The sequence below is a fragment of the Glycine soja genome, chromosome 15 (assembly GCF_004193775.1).
Source record: "Glycine soja cultivar W05 chromosome 15, ASM419377v2, whole genome shotgun sequence".
Taxonomy (NCBI): domain Eukaryota; kingdom Viridiplantae; phylum Streptophyta; class Magnoliopsida; order Fabales; family Fabaceae; genus Glycine; species Glycine soja.
The window spans coordinates 909,272-929,095 of NC_041016.1; the positions used below are offsets into that span (position 1 = coordinate 909,272).

A 19,824-nucleotide genomic window follows, 5' to 3' on the forward strand; every position below is an offset into this window, starting at 1 on the left:
GGAGAAAAATGAAATTTATTAACAAATCCCATTGGTTTAGATTTCACTCCTATGGTTGAAACTATAGCTTGATAATAATTAATAAATAACACTTGTCTTAATTATTATAAAGAGATGGGTTTGAATTTGTGTTTAATTTGGAGCATTAAAAATTAAAAAAAAATATTCTACTGGTAGTATGGTCGTAATAATCGAGTACTAAATATCTAGAAGTTGAATTATTGGTCCAGAGTTCCTTTCAACGAAGTGAAGAACCGATCAATTTTACTGACCAGTGTTATATGCAATCTAGAAGTCAAGCTTTCAGGGTTTTATTTTTGTTTGCCAGTTTTTCGGAAATGAAGACTTAATCAAAAACTATACACGCGGCCAAATTTCAACTTTCCATCATTTTCTTTGATTAAAGTAAAAAAATGAAAATTTCTGTGACTGACGTTCCTGCTGATGCAATTTATTAGTTGATTTTAACTATTGTCTTTTCCCCACTCCATTTCATCAAAATAATCTCAAAGGATTTGATTATCTTGTGTGTGGCTAAACATGCACTGTGTTCTGATTCTAATACGGTGTCATGTCTTGTCTTGGATCTTTCAATTGAATATAAAAATTACATACCTTATCCCCGATACTTTAATTTACAGCTGTAAAGATCAAGCTCCAAAGTCTTAACTAGATACCCTAACCTTTTCTTATTTTATTGTTCCTTCTCAATTATTTTTGCTGAATTATGATTAACGTTTTAACTACCATTATTACGAACACGAACGACTCGGCTTAGACGCCTTATTTTGATCCAATAATTACGGAACAATAATATTGCCTTTTTTTTTCTTATAAAAAAATTCTGCTTAGTCGTTAAATTGATTTTATTTTTATATATTTTTTATAACCGTGGGTTATACTGCTCGTTACTATACCATGTGAAAGTTACACTTCCGGGACGGCATGAGCCGTGTATTTTACGGGTTTAGCCGTGTATTATAAAAAATTTTGAAATGTTTTTTTGGAAACATAAGGACGTTTGGCCCTTCATGCTTTTGTCTATATGATTAATAATAAGACTAATCTTAATTTCGAGTTTAATCATACTTGTATTATTATTTTCTTTATAATGATGAATTATTGATTTTTTTGAGATTAAATTGAGATCTTTTTTTACAAGTTCATCACTAATAACATAATATATGTGAAAATTGAACTCAAATTTTTTCTTATAAGTAGAGTGTATTCTGTGAGTTATACCTATGAAATACTATTTTATACTATAATTTTTTTAAAACAATATTAATTATTCATTATGACACATATAAGATAAAATTAAAGTGAGAGAATGGGATATCCAGAATTTGCAGTAAAAAAGAAGAAGTGGATATCTAGAATATAATATTAAAATAATAGAACCGTTAATAAGGTGTAGATATTTACTTATAAAGTATGCGATTCCGTAACCAGGAAACTTCCTCTTCTTTGAATGACCATGGGAGAGTGAAATTTTCCTTTCAGACTTTGGAATAAAGTTGTATTTTTATATTTTTTTTCTTTTCTTTTCCGATTCCACGTTTTTGCTGCTCTTAGTTTTCCATATTAAATAAATAAATAAATAAATGAATAGGTGGCGCCATTATTTAATCTGAAGGATTGACTCGTCAATCGCCGCCTGAATTTGACGTCAAAGGTATAAATACAGAGACATGTTTTCCTATTCCATAGTCATTCATATCATTCAGTTGCACATAGAAGAAGAAAAAGTGGTGTGCTGTTTGGTTTCGTCACAACATATAAGCCAAAGAAGAAGAAGAAGAAGAAACAAGAAACAAGGTGGATCTGAATGGAGGGAAGTGATATATACAGAGCAAGTAACAGTTTACGAAGAAGTTCCACGGTTTGGAGAAACAGTGGTGTGGAGGTATTCTCAAGGTCTTCTCGCGAAGAGGATGACGAAGAAGCTCTGAAATGGGCTGCACTTGAGAAGCTCCCTACCTACAACCGTCTCAGGAAAGGCTTGCTCACAGCTTCCCATGGCGTCGCCAACGAAATCGACGTCTCTGATCTCGGCATCCAAGAGAGACAGAAACTTCTCGAGAGGTTGGTCAAAGTAGCTGAAGAGGACAATGAGAGGTTCCTGTTGAAGCTCAAGGAACGTATTGATAGGTACTTACTTCTTCACAACCTCTTCCATCAGTATATGTATATACTAAGTACTAATAAGCTTTTTTTGCTTGCTGTTTTTTTTATATAGAGTTGGACTTGATATTCCAACAATTGAAGTTCGATATGAGCACCTTAATATTGAGGCAGAGGCCTTTGTGGGAAGTAGAGCTTTGCCCTCTTTCATCAACTCTGTTACTAATGTCGTAGAGGTAGGGAAGGGCTGGTTCTACACTTGTTCAAATTTTTGGTTTCTTTTGTTTTGTTTTGCAATTATTCTTATGGTCTTTCCCTATTTCTGATTTCAGGGATTTTTCAATCTTCTCCACATTAGCACAAGCAAAAAGAAACACGTGACTATTCTTAAAGATGTTAGCGGGATTATTAAACCTCGCAGGATGACACTGCTTTTGGGTCCTCCAAGTTCAGGAAAAACCACACTCCTTTTGGCCTTATCAGGAAAGCTCGATAAAACTCTTAAGGTATCTGGGAGAGTGACTTACAACGGGCATGAATTGAATGAGTTTGTGCCCCAGAGAACTGCTGCTTACATCAGCCAGCATGATCTTCATATCGGAGAAATGACTGTGAGGGAAACCTTGGCTTTTTCAGCAAGGTGCCAAGGGGTTGGATCGCGTTATGGTTAGTCCATCTTTACCACCTTGCAAACCTTTTCAATATCTAATTTAAGGTGTATATATATAGCCTAAGCATGGCTGATCATCATTTTTGGGATCCACAGACATGCTATCTGAGTTGTCTAGAAGAGAGAAAGCAGCAAATATCAAGCCTGACCCAGATCTTGATGTCTACATGAAGGTGAGAAAAAGAGGCTCCTATTAATCTTTACTTTAGTAAAATAAGAAAACCCAAAAACATATTATATATTTTCTTTGCATCTGATTATCTTTTGATATAACAGGCAACTGCAACTGAAGGTCAGGAGTCAAGCTTAGTAACAGATTATACACTAAAGGTAATGTTTAAAAAAGGTTCAGTTCAATTGTGTGATGACATGCGGTACAGTTTTTTATGAAGGCCGAGATATTGAACTAGTTAACCGTATAATTTTGTAGATTTTGGGGTTGGATATTTGTGCTGATACTATGGTGGGGGATGAAATGTTGCGTGGGATCTCTGGAGGACAAAGGAAGCGTGTTACTACAGGAGAGATGTTGGTTGGACCAGCAAATGCCTTGTTCATGGATGAAATTTCTACTGGGTTGGACAGTTCCACAACATTTCAGATTGTGAGCTTTCTCAGGCAATATGTCCACATTCTAAATGGAACCGCTGTTATATCTTTGCTCCAGCCAGCACCCGAGACTTATGACCTTTTTGACGACATTATCTTAATCTCTGATGGCCAAGTTGTATACCATGGTCCCCGTGAATATGTTCTGGACTTCTTTGAATCCATGGGTTTCAGATGTCCTGAGAGGAAAGGTGTTGCTGACTTCCTTCAAGAAGTGACTTCCAAAAAAGATCAAGCACAATATTGGGCACGCAGAGATCAACCATACAGATTTGTCACAGTTACCCAATTTTCTGAGGCATTTCAATCATTCCATATTGGTGGGAAACTTGGAGAGGAGCTTGCAGTTCCATTTGACAAGACCAAGAGCCACCCTGCAGCATTAACCACTAAGAAGTATGGTATCAATAAGAAGGAGCTGTTAAAGGCTAACCTCTCAAGGGAGTATTTGCTTATGAAAAGGAACTCATTTGTTTACATCTTCAAGCTATGCCAGGTTGGTTCTAGACTTTCTACCTTGGTTTATATCAATAAAAAATATATACTATTGTTATTTATATCATTTACACTTATATGATGATTATTTTACACTATTCATTTTTCTCTTGATGCTTTTCAGCTTTCCATCATGGCGTTAATGACAATGACACTGTTTTTGAGAACCGAGTTGCATCGTAACAATATGGATGATGCGGGTCTTTATGCTGGTGCTCTATTTTTTACCTTAGTAATGATTATGTTTAATGGAATGGCTGAGATTTCTATGACCATTGCTAAGCTTCCTGTATTCTACAAGCAACGGGACCTTCTATTTTATCCCTCTTGGGCATATGCAATCCCTTCATGGATTCTCAAGATTCCTGTTACTCTACTGGAAGTTGCTGTTTGGGTATTCCTCACCTACTATGTTATTGGATTTGATCCAAATGTTGGGAGGTAAAGAAACTGCTTTCAAGAGTTAAGAGCATGGTGAATGTTGCTGCTTCTACTAATTTGCATGTTACTTATGATTTGAGTTGTTGAATTATGTGCAGGTTGTTCAAGCAGTATCTCATTCTACTGTTTATCGGCCAGATGGCTTCGGCACTATTTCGTGCTATTGCAGCACTGGGTAGAAACATGATTGTTTCCAACACATTTGGAGCCTTTGCAGTTCTCACGTTCCTTACATTGGGTGGTTTCGTTATGGCAAAAAGTAAGTTCAATTAACATAAACACATGACAAAAAAATTGTTGTATTTCCATCATATTGAACAAACCTAAGCTAATTCTTCTGCATTTCATTGCCAATGAAACAGGTGATATAAAAAACTGGTGGATTTGGGGTTACTGGATTTCACCTTTAATGTATGGGCAGACTGCTTTGATGGTCAATGAATTTCTTTCAAACAGTTGGCACAACGTAATTTCTTGAACACAACTTCAGAATTTGTATACTTTTGGTTAACAGAAGTGCGATTCTAATTTTTTTTGCTCTCCAATTACAGTCTAGCCGAAATTTAGGAGTTGAATATCTGGAGTCTCGTGGGTTCCCCTCAAGTGCATATTGGTATTGGTTAGGCTTAGGGGCAATGGCTGGATTTGTGTTGCTTTTCAACGTGATGTTTTCTGCTGCACTTGAAATCCTTGGCCGTGAGTACTTTTCGCATCATTTGTACTTTAAATTTTTTTCAGAAAAGCAATGCAAGGTTTTATTAATAAGTATGCATCTGAATGTGCATGCAGCATTTGATAAGCCACAAGCAACAATAGCTGAAGAAGAATCACCTAATGAAGTAACCGTGGCAGAAGTTGAATTGCCACGCATAGGTGAGCTATGTTACACTTATAAATCACTCATGAATACTCAATGCCAAGCATACTCGTTGAGTAGCAACAATTCATTATATACCTCAAGATATTGAACATTTTTTCAAATACCTTTCAGAAAGTTCAGGAAGAGGTGGTTCTGTTGTGGAGTCCAGCCATGGAAAGAAAAAAGGAATGGTTCTTCCTTTTGAGCCACATTCTATCACCTTTGACGAAGTCGTATACTCTGTTGACATGCCACAGGTAAATCACATTCAAAGATATAAATTTAGCATTTGGATTTCTAACAGTTTCTATTTGAAATCTACTTCAGCCAGAGGCAATTTGTGTTTTTAACTCTCTTAATTTCAACTGGCAGGAAATGAAGGAACAAGGTGTACAAGAGGACAGATTGGTGCTTTTGAAGGGTGTTAGTGGTGCATTCAGGCCTGGTGTTCTCACGGCTTTGATGGGTGTAAGTGGAGCTGGTAAGACTACTTTGATGGATGTTCTGGCTGGCAGGAAAACTGGTGGATATATTGATGGAAACATCAAAATTTCTGGGTACCCTAAGAAGCAAGAAACATTTGCTCGTATCTCTGGCTACTGTGAGCAAAATGATATCCACTCACCTCATGTTACTGTTTATGAATCCTTGCTCTACTCAGCATGGCTTCGTTTACCTTCAAGTGTTGATTCCCAAACCAGAAAGGTTAGTTAGTGTGAACTACCAACAGTAAAACATGTTTAAGCTGGTCATTGAGATAGCTCGATTTCTCTCCTTAGAGGCTAATTGTTCAAACTTTTTCGATTTGACAATGGTTGCAGATGTTCATTGAGGAAGTCATGGAACTGGTGGAGCTGAACCCATTAAGGAACTCACTGGTTGGATTGCCTGGTGTGAGTGGTCTCTCAACTGAACAGCGCAAGAGGCTGACTATTGCAGTTGAATTAGTGGCTAACCCATCTATAATTTTCATGGATGAGCCTACTTCTGGGTTAGATGCAAGAGCTGCTGCAATTGTTATGAGAACAGTCAGGAACACTGTGGACACTGGAAGAACCGTTGTCTGCACCATCCATCAGCCTAGCATTGACATATTTGAAGCATTTGATGAGGTGAGTGACGACAATGATAAATGAAGCTGTGTCATGTTTAGTTTCTTTCTCCATTAGACTTGAATCTAACATGATATTTTGTGTGATTCCAGCTATTCCTAATGAAGCGTGGAGGACAAGAAATATATGTTGGGCCGCTGGGTCGTCACTCTAGTCATTTGATCAAGTATTTTGAGGTGAGATCATACTTAAGTTCAATATTATTAAGTGAACGACTATAGTTCTTGAGGACAAATACTAAGATTTTCCAATAATTTCCACTGTCCAGAGCATTGAAGGGGTGAGCAAAATCAAAGACGGATATAACCCAGCTACTTGGATGTTGGAAGTTACAACTTCAGCACAAGAACTTAGTTTGGGTGTTGATTTTACTGACTTGTACAAGAATTCTGATCTATATAGGTAGGCTAGTGCATGCAGTTATGAATTTATTAACTAATATAGCTATTGCCATCTTTGTTTTCTCTATTTTCAAAATGCTTAAATGAGTTTTGCATGGTTTTTCAGGAGAAACAAGCAGCTTATACAAGAACTGGGTCAGCCCGCTCCCGGTTCAAAGGATCTTTATTTCCCTACTCAATACTCTCAGTCATTCTTGGTCCAATGCCAAGCTTGCTTATGGAAGCAACGTTGGTCATATTGGCGTAATCCACCATACACTGCTGTGAGGTTTTTCTTCACTACTTTCATAGCCCTGATGTTTGGAACAATGTTCTGGGACCTCGGAAGCAGACGGTAAGTCAAAGATTAGTGAAGTTTTAAAATAAATTCTTATTACCCAACAAAATAAAATACCATATAATATATTTTGTCACATCTTCTAATTCCACTTGCTTTTGGTGATTTTACAGCACAACAAGAGGAGACCTGTTGAATGCTCTAGGTTCAATGTATACTGCTGTTCTCTTCCTTGGAATACAAAATGCTTCCTCTGTTCAGCCAGTGGTAGCAGTTGAAAGGACTGTCTTTTATAGAGAAAAAGCTGCGGGAATGTATTCTGCCTTACCCTATGCATTTGCACAGGTAACTTCATCATTATTTATTTTAGACATTATTAGTGGTTTAGTTTGCATACACGGTTCATGTTAACAAATTCCCTACTTTTTGTCACAGGTTCTGGTAGAGATACCATATATCTTCGCTCAAGCTGTGACATACGGTTTAATTGTTTATGCCATGATCGGATTTGACTGGACTGCAGAGAAATTCTTTTGGTATCTATTTTTCAGTTTCTTCTCATTGTTGTACTTTACTTTCTACGGTATGATGGCTGTGGGAGTGACGCCAAACCACCATGTTGCTGCCATTGTGGCTGCTGCATTCTATGCAATTTGGAATCTCTTCTCGGGATTTATTGTCGTTAGACCTGTAAGTTGTTGCACTACCCTACCATTTGAATAATAAATAGTTAAATAAATGGTTTCAATGGATGTATGTATGTACATTTATGTTTATTGTCCTTTTCCATTTTCAACAGAAAATGCCCGTGTGGTGGAGATGGTACTATTGGGCATGTCCAGTGGCTTGGACCTTATATGGATTGATTGCATCTCAGTTTGGAGATATAACGGAAAGAATGCCGGGTGAAGATAACAAGATGGTGAAAGATTTCGTAGAAGACTACTTTGGTTTCAAACATGACTTCGTTGGAGTGTGTGCTGTTGTGGTTGCTGGCATCGCAGTTGCCTTTGCATTAATCTTCGGTGTTGCAATCAAGACCTTTAACTTCCAAAAGAGATAGATGGATAGACTGAACTCTTTCTCCAACGTCAAAGATTCTTTATATTTTCTCTCTCTCTCTCTCTTTGCTTGTTTTTGTTTTCTCTATAAACTTATAATATTTGTATCTATCGTTTAATCATTTGTTCAAAACCAGCCAGTTTGAAGGTTGTCCTTTATAAATGTATGATGAATGTCAAAAGAAAGATTTTTGATACTTACCACATAAGCATAATGATGTACATCCGTAAATTAATAAAAAAAACATACGAGTTGATAAGATTTATTAATCACTATGGCTTTGTGATATTAATATTGATCACTATAGGTACGATTGTTTTGCTAAAATTTTAGAGGACTCAGCACTAAAACATTTGTCCTACATTTGTTTTAAATAATAGTGGGTGGACAACAAAAAACAAGGGGAATAGAACTGGACAAAAGTATAAAAATTTGTAACTTGAAACCCCAGGCCTTTCTTCACTACCAACGCAAGGGCATATAATAAGGTAAAATCATCTTTTTAATCTCTCATTTTTTTTATAATTTGATCCTTCATCTTTTAAAAAATTCATTTTGATCCTTTGTAATTTTAAAAATTCATTTTAGTCCTGTTATTTTAACAATTTTAAGATATTAGAGATTAAAAACTATCCCGAAACACAATTTATCTTAAACATCTCCGCATTGTAATTAACACATTATTGACTGTTATAAACCGCCAAAATGAAACACTCAAATGTCACAAAATGCAAACACTCAAATTGCTAAATGGATGTTAGAAAAAAGCACAAGAGAAATGCAACAGTGGAAATATAAAAATCACACCTGGTAACAAAAGGTTGGGATAGAGTACACTAAAACCTTCAGTCCAATTGTTAATCTAACAACTGTTAGAACCCTCTTATCAATTGCAGTTGTGATGGGGGCAGTATTGCTATGAATCATCTCCGGCAATTGCTTTGTGTACCAACGTTTTTTTTTACACTCAACATTTTTTGTTATTTCCAAAATTATTCTTAGAAGATTTATGGATTCGTAATTCGTATGGACCCATGGATTCACAATCCGTATGGCTCATACAATTTTTTATTTTTTTAAAAAAAATATGTTTTAGGAATTAATTTAAAATTAATAATTCATGCAAGATTCAAACATGTGGCTTTTAGGTTATTAACATGATATCCTAATCAACTGAGTTAATAAGTCAATTATGTTATAAAATAATTAATGTCATTATATATAACACTAAAATTTCTAATGTATATTATTCTTAAAAGATTTATGGATTCATAATTCGTATGGACCCATGGATTCGCAATTCGTATGGACTCATACAATTTTTTTTATTTTTTTAAAAAATATGTTTTAAGAATTAATTTAAAATTAATAACCCATACAAGATTCAAACATGTGACTTTCAGGTTATTAACACAATATTTTAATCAACTGAGTTAATAGGCCAATTATCAATGAATACATTGTATCCTTTTATCATTGTTATCAATGAAGAATCAGAGTTGTTACATTTATCTCTTTTAAATGTAGAATGATAGGAGTAGAGGTAGAGTAGATTCCTTCACCTATCAAACTATATGTCAATTAACATTTCTCCATGGTGACTTGAACGAAGAAGTCTATATGGAGGTCCAGCCGAATTTGAATGTTTCTGAAACAGGCCTAGTATGGAACTATGCAAACTCTAAAAATAACTTTACAAGCTACAACAGGCAAGCAAATAGTGGAATGCCAAACTGACCACTGACAAGGCTCTGAGGGCTTGTGGATATTCACCGTCCAAGGCAGATTATTCCTTGTTCACTAAAATCTCTGCATCTTGGTCTATTTTTATCTTGGTTTATGCAAATGATTTGCTCTTGGCAAGAGACAACCTTGTTGAAATCAGTGCAATTAAATCCTATTTGGATCAGCAGTTCATCATTAAAGATATAGGCCAACTCATTCTTTTTAGGATTCGAGGTGGTCAGATCCAAGGAAGGAATTGCCTTATACCAAAGCAAGTATGCCTTGGACATACTTAAAGACTCTAGACTATTGGCAGCAAAACCATGTAATACTCCCATGGACAATTTTTTTAGACTTCAGCATGATTCTTGTTCTGCATTACCCAATGTTGCTATTTATAGGAAACTGACAGGGAGATTACTTTCTCTCACTCACACAAGGCCTGTCACATGCTTCGCTGTGAGTCAGTTGTGTTTTAAATATGTCAAAAAGTCACCAACTGAAGGACTCTTCTTTTCTGCTAATTCTAACACTAAGTTGAAGGGGTTTAGTAATTCAGATTTGGGAACTTGTTTGGACACTAGAAAGTACATTACATGTTACTGCCTTTTCTTTGTACCCTCTCTAGTACCCTAGAAAAGCAAGAAGTTAAGCAACCCACAGTCTCCAAGTCATCTTCCGAGGCCGAGTATATGGCCATGGCACTAGCCATTTGTGAGGCTCAATTGTTACTCTACCTATTTGATACAATTGACCGACATTGTTCCTATTGTGATAATCAAGCTAATGGGGAAAACAGACCAACACAATAACAAACTCTATAACAGAGTAATAAACAGTCAAAATAAATTCCCCCAAATTTATGCAAAATAGAAATGATGGAAAATAGAGACACAATTTGTTTAACATGGAAAATCCCTCAATGCAAAAGTAAAAATCACGGGTTGTTCAAACCAAAGAAATAACTTCATTATAATCAATGAAGATACAAGAGAACCTCCAACAAGTGCACTTAAATATGCTACAAATAGTCAAATCAAAACAAATCTCAATTGGTACGATAGCGGCAAGAAGATAAAACCCCAAAATATAGAACAAATAATGCAAAACACTTATCTTTCTCTATAGATATTTTTTTTCCGATCCAACCAGACAATTTAAAGTATCACGCGTGTAGAACCTGCTGTCCAAAAATCATCCCGATCCAACAGTAAACGAATCCACAGTTACAATCTGAAAAACGCTTCTCTAATCTCACCCCTCTCCACCTAAATAAGTGAGACACACAAATTTTCTCATTTGGATCTTTACTCTACATAGGAAGGGAGCCTAAAAAACTCAACACAAGCAGTCTTACACATAGCTGCAAATCTTGTATTTATGAAAGGACAAAACTTATCAAATTGGAGTGCCACATTGCAAGAGAAAAGGTGCACAATGGAACACTTCATTTGCTGCCAAGTTCATCGCAACTTCAGATTGCTGACATTTTAATAAAGCCTATATTGCTACAGGACCATTCGAGAGCCTTCAATCCAAATTTGAAATGTTGGACATACACATTCTAGGATGTTACAGCTTATGACAACTTTTTTTTTTATGTTAGTTTTTCAATAGTTAAAATATCATTTTGGTCTATTATGTTTTCGTATTTTTTTATTTTTATTTTTTATGTTTTAAAAATTTCACTTTAGTTGTTTATGTTTGTAAATAAACTCAAAATGATCATTTTGTCCCCATTAAATGATGACATTTTAATTATTATTTGTATTAAGTTTTTTGGGGTTCATTTTATGGTGATCCAAAACTGTCAAGAAATTGCTTGTCTAATTCATTTAATAGGTATTAAACTGTCATTTTGGATTCATTCTCGAACATAAAAGTTTCAAGATGAAACTTTTAAAACATGAAGGACCAAAGAAAAAAAACAAAAAAAAAATATAATAGATTAAAATGATATTTTTTAGCCTTTTCAATATTCAGTTATAGTTAGTTACCAACTTTCCAATTAGTTGATTCTCACATCACATTGTAAATAAGGAGTTAGCCGTGTAAAAGAATTCAGATTGAATAATACAAAGACCAGTGCACCCTGCATTATGGTCATCTCCTTGGTCTCATTTCTAATTGATTCTTTGTTCAGGTAGATCTGATATTTGATAATATTCTTTGAGAGATATGGAAATTTGAGAAGCCTGATAGAGCAAACTGTGTTTTCTCAACAAGAGACGATGGGATGGTCAAAGAAGATAAGGTAATCAGAATTATATTGTGAGAAAAAAAAAAACAAAGAAAAAGAACAACGGCAATTGCAGGTTGTGCGTAGTTGGTTTGGAAAGAAGTGTGTAGACATAATGACACTCCATTTCAACTCTGTCAAAGAATAACCAAAACATTTATTTTGTTTTCTTCAATCCTTGTTAAGACCCAACCCATTCTTTTCTCTTCAATTCTTTCTGTTTCATGTAATTTATTTTTGGTTCTCACAAAAAAAAATGTTGGAATTTTTTCTTATTTATATACCCTCACATGTCTACCTTGCTATGGTGCGATTGTTAAGGTACAACTTTTTCGCAACTGAGGATAGTTTGTTGGGGAAATGATTTTTGTTTCTGCTTTTGGATGATTGCATATATTTTCTGGCAGTTTTGAACCAGGTTTTTCTTGTTCTGTGTGGATCTCTGTTTTTGTTACACCTGTGGAGGACTTGAGATGATGCCCTTGTTATTGCCTTAGAATGATATGATTATGACTCTTAGACTTAGGCCTGTTCAACAAACCATGAACTATGAACTTGATTATAATTGAACTGCACTAAATCATTAAGTAAAACATCATGCGGGATGAAAAATAGAGAGAAACATCCCAACTATGTTGGCACCCTTCTCTCCATTAGTTCCTTGCCACTACCATCTAAATTTATTAAAGAGGAAACTAACAAAACACCATGGGGGGACTAAAGCAATACCTATGTCAAGGAAAAGAGAATATGTACACAGGTAGCCCTCTAATATTGTGGCCTTATGATTGAGAACAAAAGGAAGGGACTGTGTCCCACCAAAATATCTATTATCCACAATAAAATTGGCAATACGACTTGTAAATGTGTGTAGCTCTAAATCTGATGAGAGATGTTTTGTGCAAGCAATTAGTCCACCTGTTGCTCAGCTTCCAGGGAACTGAAGAAGAATTATTTACAACATTAATAACCTGCAAAAAATCACACTCGAGCCAAAGGGGATGTCATCAGTTCCTATTGTAGACCGTTTCAATAGCAAAAATGGCTGCTAGCAGCTCAGCTTCAAATGCATTCCCTATGCCAATGTAGTTTGCCAAGCTACCCACAACAACGCCATTTTCGTCTCAAAAGATAGTTAAAAGCTTTCTGAACACAAAAATCGTCCTCTGAGAGCCCCATGCAAGCAGCAGCTAGATTACCAGCCATGGTAATATGAGAAGATATTAGCCAAGTGATGTGACTTTGTTGCAGAAACGCAACTGGTTTCTGCAATGCCAAATATATATCCCACAAAACGAAAACGGTAATTATGACACCTCCACCCCAACATGCATATAAAAAGAAAAAATGTTAGGAACAAGAAACGAGAGAAAGGTATGAGCCTGGACTTGGAGGGCCAGTAGCCTCCAAAGCAAAGAAAAACACAAATTGCTAAATGGTAATTTTCATATCCCCTGCCTTATTACATGAGTAGTCTATATATAGTGGTAATTCTCTATAACAGAATTTGTAACCTTGTGACAACAAAGATCTTAACAGAAAATGAAATTAGGGGCAGACAAGATTAAGCACTACTGCGCTACTGCCAACTCAGCTACAATCTGTTAGACATAGTTCTTCAAGTAACTTGGGGTATTGACCTTCCTCATAGGCCTCTCCCTTTGCTTAGGTTGTGTTTGAGGTCCGTTTCCTTTATCAAAAAATATATAAAACACGGAATCTAATTAAATCAATTTTATTCAATAAAATCTTAAGTAAATCCACGTAAATAAAAGATCCACATTCGCTTCATGGTTATCAATAAAAACTTTTCAGAAACATTTCTGGCTCAAAAAAGGATCGTTTAAGTTTACAAAAGAACTCAAATTAAGTAGCAGAATAAAATAAAATAAAATGACATGTTTGAAACATCATGCAATTAAAATAAAAACATATGTTTCAATATCACATCCTATTAGAGCATTGTATTACGATGTCGTCCAACATGAGGTTCCTTAAAACAATCCACCTAGCCATCTGTTCCACAAACACAAGGTTTGAGATCATCACAGGATTCAAACACAAACAACACATGAAAAGTGAGCTATCACATCTCTAAACAGGTAGAGATAAATGAAGACACGTGTATATAGTATAAGTATAACAAATACAACTTAGCACAATTCACATCATTTTACCACTCAGTGTGTAACATCACTTGCCTTAAAGATTTAATCACAAAATCACATTCCACACATTCACATTAATCACGTGTTCAAAGCAACAAATCTTAAGTACATTACAATATTTCACACCCACACAATTCATTACCCACCATCACGTAGCAAGTCACAATGATCATTACACAGACGTTATGTAACAAATACACTAAGACTCAATCTTATATGCAATGTGGTACCATGTTAGTGAAAAACAATACCAGGGTACCTAGGAGTACATAGCAAGACACGCCACACAATGAGTATATCAGGTCACTCTCAATTAGTGAAATCATAAGGTGACCAGTTAAGGTCACTCTGTTTTGTGAGAGTGCTCTATCTGTATGGAATCAACATAGGTCTAAAGGAGCACTCAAACCGGGTATATTTACCCCCAAGACCTAGACTCCGAAGAATCTGTTAGGGTTTCACCTTCCTTATTTAGATTCAACCCCTAAAACAATTTTTACATGCAGATACTACTAATGAATTATACAATCCCCACGACTTCACACTTATTTTCAAAAATGTTTGACACAATGCGCTACAATTTAACATCCCACGTTCTTAACTTGGAACCCTACACTTTCCTTTTAACATTTCACGCATTGCGCTACAATTTAAGACCTCAGATTCCTAACTTGAAACCCTACCTTTTCCTTTTAACACCTCGCGCATTGCACTACAATTTAACACCTTAGGTTCCTAACTTGGAACCTTACACTTTCATTTTATCATTTCGCGCATAAACACTTTTCTCAAGGTAAACACAAGTCAGGTTATTGTATAATTCAAAACTCACAACATAGGTAATATCACATAAAGTATTAACCATACACTTATTCACAACCAAATTTCATGTCCACAATTTTAACATCTCACAACGTCATAATCCACCATCATATGTTTATGTGTATCTCACAAATTAACACATGCTCAACTTGTCACTTATATTCAGTCTCAATCAGTTTTATAATATACAAATAATATTACATATATAAATATACCCAGTATATAAATAACTAAACAAATAAATATTCTAATCATGAATTACAAAGTGAAATATAATTAAACAAAACTACACCCAGGATTCACTAAAACTTTTGAAGAACCTTATAGTTAAATAAACTTTGGCAAATTTTAAAGAATAAAAATATAAAACAATATATAAACTCATACTAAATATTAAAACTAAAACAATAATCGAGAATGTCATTTTTTTAACCTATTCTAATTTCAAATTATAATATTAATTATGATAATTATTAGTTATGAGTATATTTTAGGGTTAAATTATATAAGAATTTGTAATTTTTCTCTCATAATTCTTCCTTTTTGAGAAAATAATTGTTAAATTAACATCATTTAAGTTTTTGTGCAGAAAATATTAAAAGTAATGAATTTATGATGTTTAGTGAGTAAAATAAAGCAAAAAAAAAACAGACTAATTAACGAAAACAAACTAATTCAAGAACGTATAGGCAGGCTTAGCTAAGCTAATTTGCACCTATAAAAGAAGAAAAGAGAAGAAGGAAAAAACACACAGAAATTCCAAGAGAATACAATTCTTTATAGAAGGCAAAGACTAGACAAAGGAAAAACAAATGTTGGGAGTCATTCATTCTCTCTATTTCCTTTCTTATCTTTTTCTCATTTACTAAATATTCCCTTCTTCCAATTGTAAAACCTCCATAACAATGAGAGGCTAATCTCTTTTGTTGGAAACTTGTCAGTCAACTACTCTTGATGTAATTTATCTTCCTATCTATTTAATAATATTACATTTGCATTATCCTTTCTTGTGCTTAATATTATTGCTTAATATTATTGCTTGCAGCTTGATCACCCATTTGCATAGGAAATTTTAGGGGTAGTGTTAGGAAACATTATTTTCTAATAGAACTGAGAAAAAGTATCTAAATAAAGTCATAACAAGGGATAGGTTAATATTTGTTTAGCCTGTTATGCATCTCTATTCTTAATGCAATTTATTATTTTAGCTCTATAAAGGGGTTTGAGAGAGAAAATAGATAAATTAGACTATTTCATGCGGGGGACCAAAGTTAGAGTATACTAGTAGATGTATGTTTAAATTGGAATAATTATAAATAGAGAAAAATTATTAACATTATATCAAAGAGTAGCTCTGATAGACTAAGTTTTCAACATTCTCATCTTCTGAATTTAATTTCTATAATAATTGACTTTTCTTTTTCTTTCTGTTTTTAATTAATTAATTTAAATTCCTGTTTAATTTCTCTTCTTGTTTGATTTAATTTTCTACCAATTTAAATTATTGTGTTCTCATAACCTTTTCAAATCAATTTTGTTTAACCTATTTTATTAATAAAATATTCATCTACCTAAGTATAAACAAAATCCATATGGATTTGACACTTGAACTTCTGTTTTAACTTTACTACTTGAGACGAATTGGTGTACTTGCCAATCCATCAACAAGTTTCAAACTATATAAAAAATTTAAGAAGCATGAAAAGGGGAAAATACAAAATCGATATCTCATTCCTTCGTATGATAAATCCTCCTTACTTAATTTCATTAATTCACGTTAATAAAAAAAAATCCAATTTCTAGGGTTCACACTCAATACAAGAACATATCAATTTCAAAACAATTTTGTATTGGAACATTAATTGGTCCATCAAACACAGTCAATTTGCGATTGAAAGCATGCAAACAAAATTGAAATTCATAAAATAACCCAAAATTAATCCTTTAGGGATCCCTACACATGTTTATTTTAATCTCCAAGCGTGAGTAATTCATCTCTTACCTCTACGCGAGCTTACATGTGTAGTCCGGTAGTGATAATAGCATCTCTAGTGGTTCCCTAAGATTTTTCAAGTTTTTCCTTTGGTTGTTTTGCTAGGATTTCCAAGTGTTAGGAAAAATGAGAAGGGATGAAAGCCTCAAGAGACATTTCTCTCTCTACAGACATTATTTTGCAAATTCCAATGGTGAGAACGCGTGAAAATGAATTCCAAAGGTGATGTTCAAATTTCAAAACGATTCAACGATTAACGATTTTGGGATAGTAGTTTTATTGGAACAAGTGGGTTGTATGCGAAAAAAAGGAGTTTTGAGAGAAAAAGAAAGAAGAATGAATTTGGAAGCAAGAGTGTAAAAACATATCATAAATGTAAACTCTGACCCTATAATTTACTCTATTTTTTTTATTTTATAAAAATAATTTTATTATAATCTTTCATTAAATAAATAATCAATTTTACTCTATTTATTTTCTAAAATATCATTTTACTCTATTTATTTTCTAATACTACGAACCCTTATTTTAATTAACAACTTTTTTTCTCACATTTAATTTCTAAAAACTCTATTAATTTTTAAATATATTTTTTTAAACAAAAAAAAAAAGACGAAATGTTACATTAGAAGCTATCCTTTTGGGTTCACGAACTCTACTATTGTTAGCGCAAAGAGGAGTAGCCTCATGTTTCTTACTCTTCTATAAAATAATTAAGATCATGACTAAGAAATATACATCAACCAAAAAACAGAATGACGATCATTCACATTTATCACAACTAGCGCGTGAAGGAAGTAAAAACCGTAACCAAAAGTACCTCATAGACCAGATGATTCACCAGACAATAGCCAAAATACAAACCATGGAGAGACTGCATAAATTGACTATCTGAACAAAAAAAGCAACATCAGGATGAGTTATAAGGGAGAGACAAGAAAAAAAGTGATATGATAGAAAATGAAAAGTATAAAAAAAATAGAATATAAATGATATAGAATCGAGATACTTTGATTCTCAGGTGGAGAGTCATCCATTTGAGAATCAGGATACTTTCATCATTGAAACACATTTTCACCATCAATAATGTTAGATTCTAGTTTTTTTACTTTTTACCTTAGTGTTTGAAAATTAAGCTTTTAATAGTTTATAGTATTTTTTGAGAGGCTGTTATAATTTTTTTTAAAATCTAACTTCTAACTTTTATATTTATTCTTATTTTGTCCTTAAAATATTTATTAGATTTTCTTTTCACTCATTTCTCAATAATGGCAGATTTTATTATATGTTTTTTGTTTTCTTTCTACTAATAAGGTAGGTTTTGCTATTTTTACCTTTTTGTACATAAGATAGATTTTTCTTATTTTTATCCTTTTATTACATAAGATATTAATAATGGTAGATAATAAGTTTATTTATTTTTGGATGTTTTAGTATTAAAAATTTTATTTTACCCATTATATCATTTATAACATTTAATTATCCTAATATTATATTTCAAGATATTGATATTGATAGGTGATATGTTTTACTTTATTTTTGAATATCTTTTATATTAAATTGTTTATTTAAACTAGTGTCTTTTGTAGAGTTGGAACCCTCCAGCAGACTTGAAGCTGTTGCTCTTCGATGATGCCATGGGGACCTCCTTTTTGAGGCCTCGGTAATTTTTTTCTTTCGTGTTTTGTTTTTTTCACTTTACCCAAAAAAAATGATAAATTAATTTTTTGACCCTAATTTTTTTATTTCTATTTTTAGTTCCTAATTATTTTTTTTTCTATTCTTACTTTTAGTTCCTTTAACTTTTTTTTTTATCTTTACTTTCAAGAATAAAGATGGAAAAAAAGTTAAAAGACTAAAATTTAGATCGAAAAGAGTTAAAGGATTAAAAATAAATAAATAAAATTTAGGGACTAAAAATAAATTTTTAAAAGGATTTAAAGACTAAAAAGATAGTAAATAAAAAATATCATACTATTTATTATTTTTAGTATTATACTTCAAGATATTTAATCATTGGACTAATTAACATAATAAAAACCTACCATTTTTAATACTATACTAATTTTACTTGATTTTAATTTTGATAGAAAATATTTTAATATGTAATATAAGATGAATAATAGAATACACAATATAAAAAAATAATTAATAAAAATGTAGTTGAAATAATTGATCTATAAATTAAAAATTAAAAAAATTAAAATTTATTAAAACTAATATATATTCTCAAAATATATTTTTACCAATAAAATAAAACTAAAATGTGTATAAAAATATTATATAAATATATCTATTTACGTCATTTTATATTTATCATATATTACTATAAATAATTTTATCTAGTAATTATAATTTAATAAGTTAACTTAATAATTTTTAGCTAGTAGTTTAATAATTAATTTTTAAACTTTTAACTATTTTTTAAAACTAATTTTATCAAAACATAGTTTACATGAACTTGAAACCAAGATATTAATAAGTATAAGTCAATATTCTTATTCCTTATTCATGCATTTATTTTATTTTTTGGTCTTTAGTCAAAGATCACTCATTGAGTTAAAGACTAATTTCTTTTGTTGTGCGTGACTATTAGTTCAAGAAAATTTTCCATATAATAGAAATCAAATATAAATTCTTTCACTAAATAGATGATTTTCACTTTGACAAACACAACAAAGTCTTAGACAACTTGATCAATCTTTTAGTTGATTCATTTGTTTTATAAATATATTTAACAATAAATTTTAAAAAGATAATAATCTTCTACCACATTTTGGGGGTGGATTTAAGTGGAAGATAATTAAGGAAAAGATAAAAAAAATTA

General features: G+C 32.8%; 1 protein-coding gene across 1 annotated transcript; it reads left to right on the forward strand.

Moving 5' to 3' along the window:
* The first annotated feature begins 1,698 nt into the window (after positions 1-1,698).
* Positions 1,699-8,212, forward strand: LOC114388268 (pleiotropic drug resistance protein 1-like). Its single transcript, XM_028348679.1, has 20 exons — positions 1,699-2,151; positions 2,240-2,360; positions 2,457-2,790; positions 2,891-2,967; positions 3,071-3,124; positions 3,225-3,899; positions 4,023-4,339; positions 4,438-4,598; positions 4,702-4,805; positions 4,891-5,035; positions 5,129-5,212; positions 5,331-5,455; positions 5,571-5,903; positions 6,020-6,310; positions 6,403-6,486; positions 6,579-6,712; positions 6,818-7,045; positions 7,162-7,333; positions 7,424-7,678; positions 7,788-8,212. Exons 1-20 carry the CDS (start codon positions 1,829-1,831, stop codon positions 8,049-8,051), a joined length of 4,281 nt encoding a protein of 1,426 aa, XP_028204480.1. The 5' UTR covers positions 1,699-1,828; the 3' UTR covers positions 8,052-8,212.
* The last annotated feature ends 11,612 nt before the right edge of the window (positions 8,213-19,824 follow it).

What these genes read in the sequence shown, in the direction of transcription:
- LOC114388268 (XM_028348679.1), top strand. Translation starts at nt 1,829, where the DNA reads ATGGAGGGAAGTGATATATACAGAGCAAGTAACAGTTTACGAAGAAGT. An exon ending in TGCACTTGAAATCCTTGGCC is followed by an intron (nt 5,036 to 5,128) that starts GTGAGTACTTTT and finishes ATGTGCATGCAG; the next exon opens with CATTTGATAAGCCACAAGCA. An exon ending in TGGGACCTCGGAAGCAGACG is followed by an intron (nt 7,046 to 7,161) that starts GTAAGTCAAAGA and finishes GTGATTTTACAG; the next exon opens with CACAACAAGAGGAGACCTGT.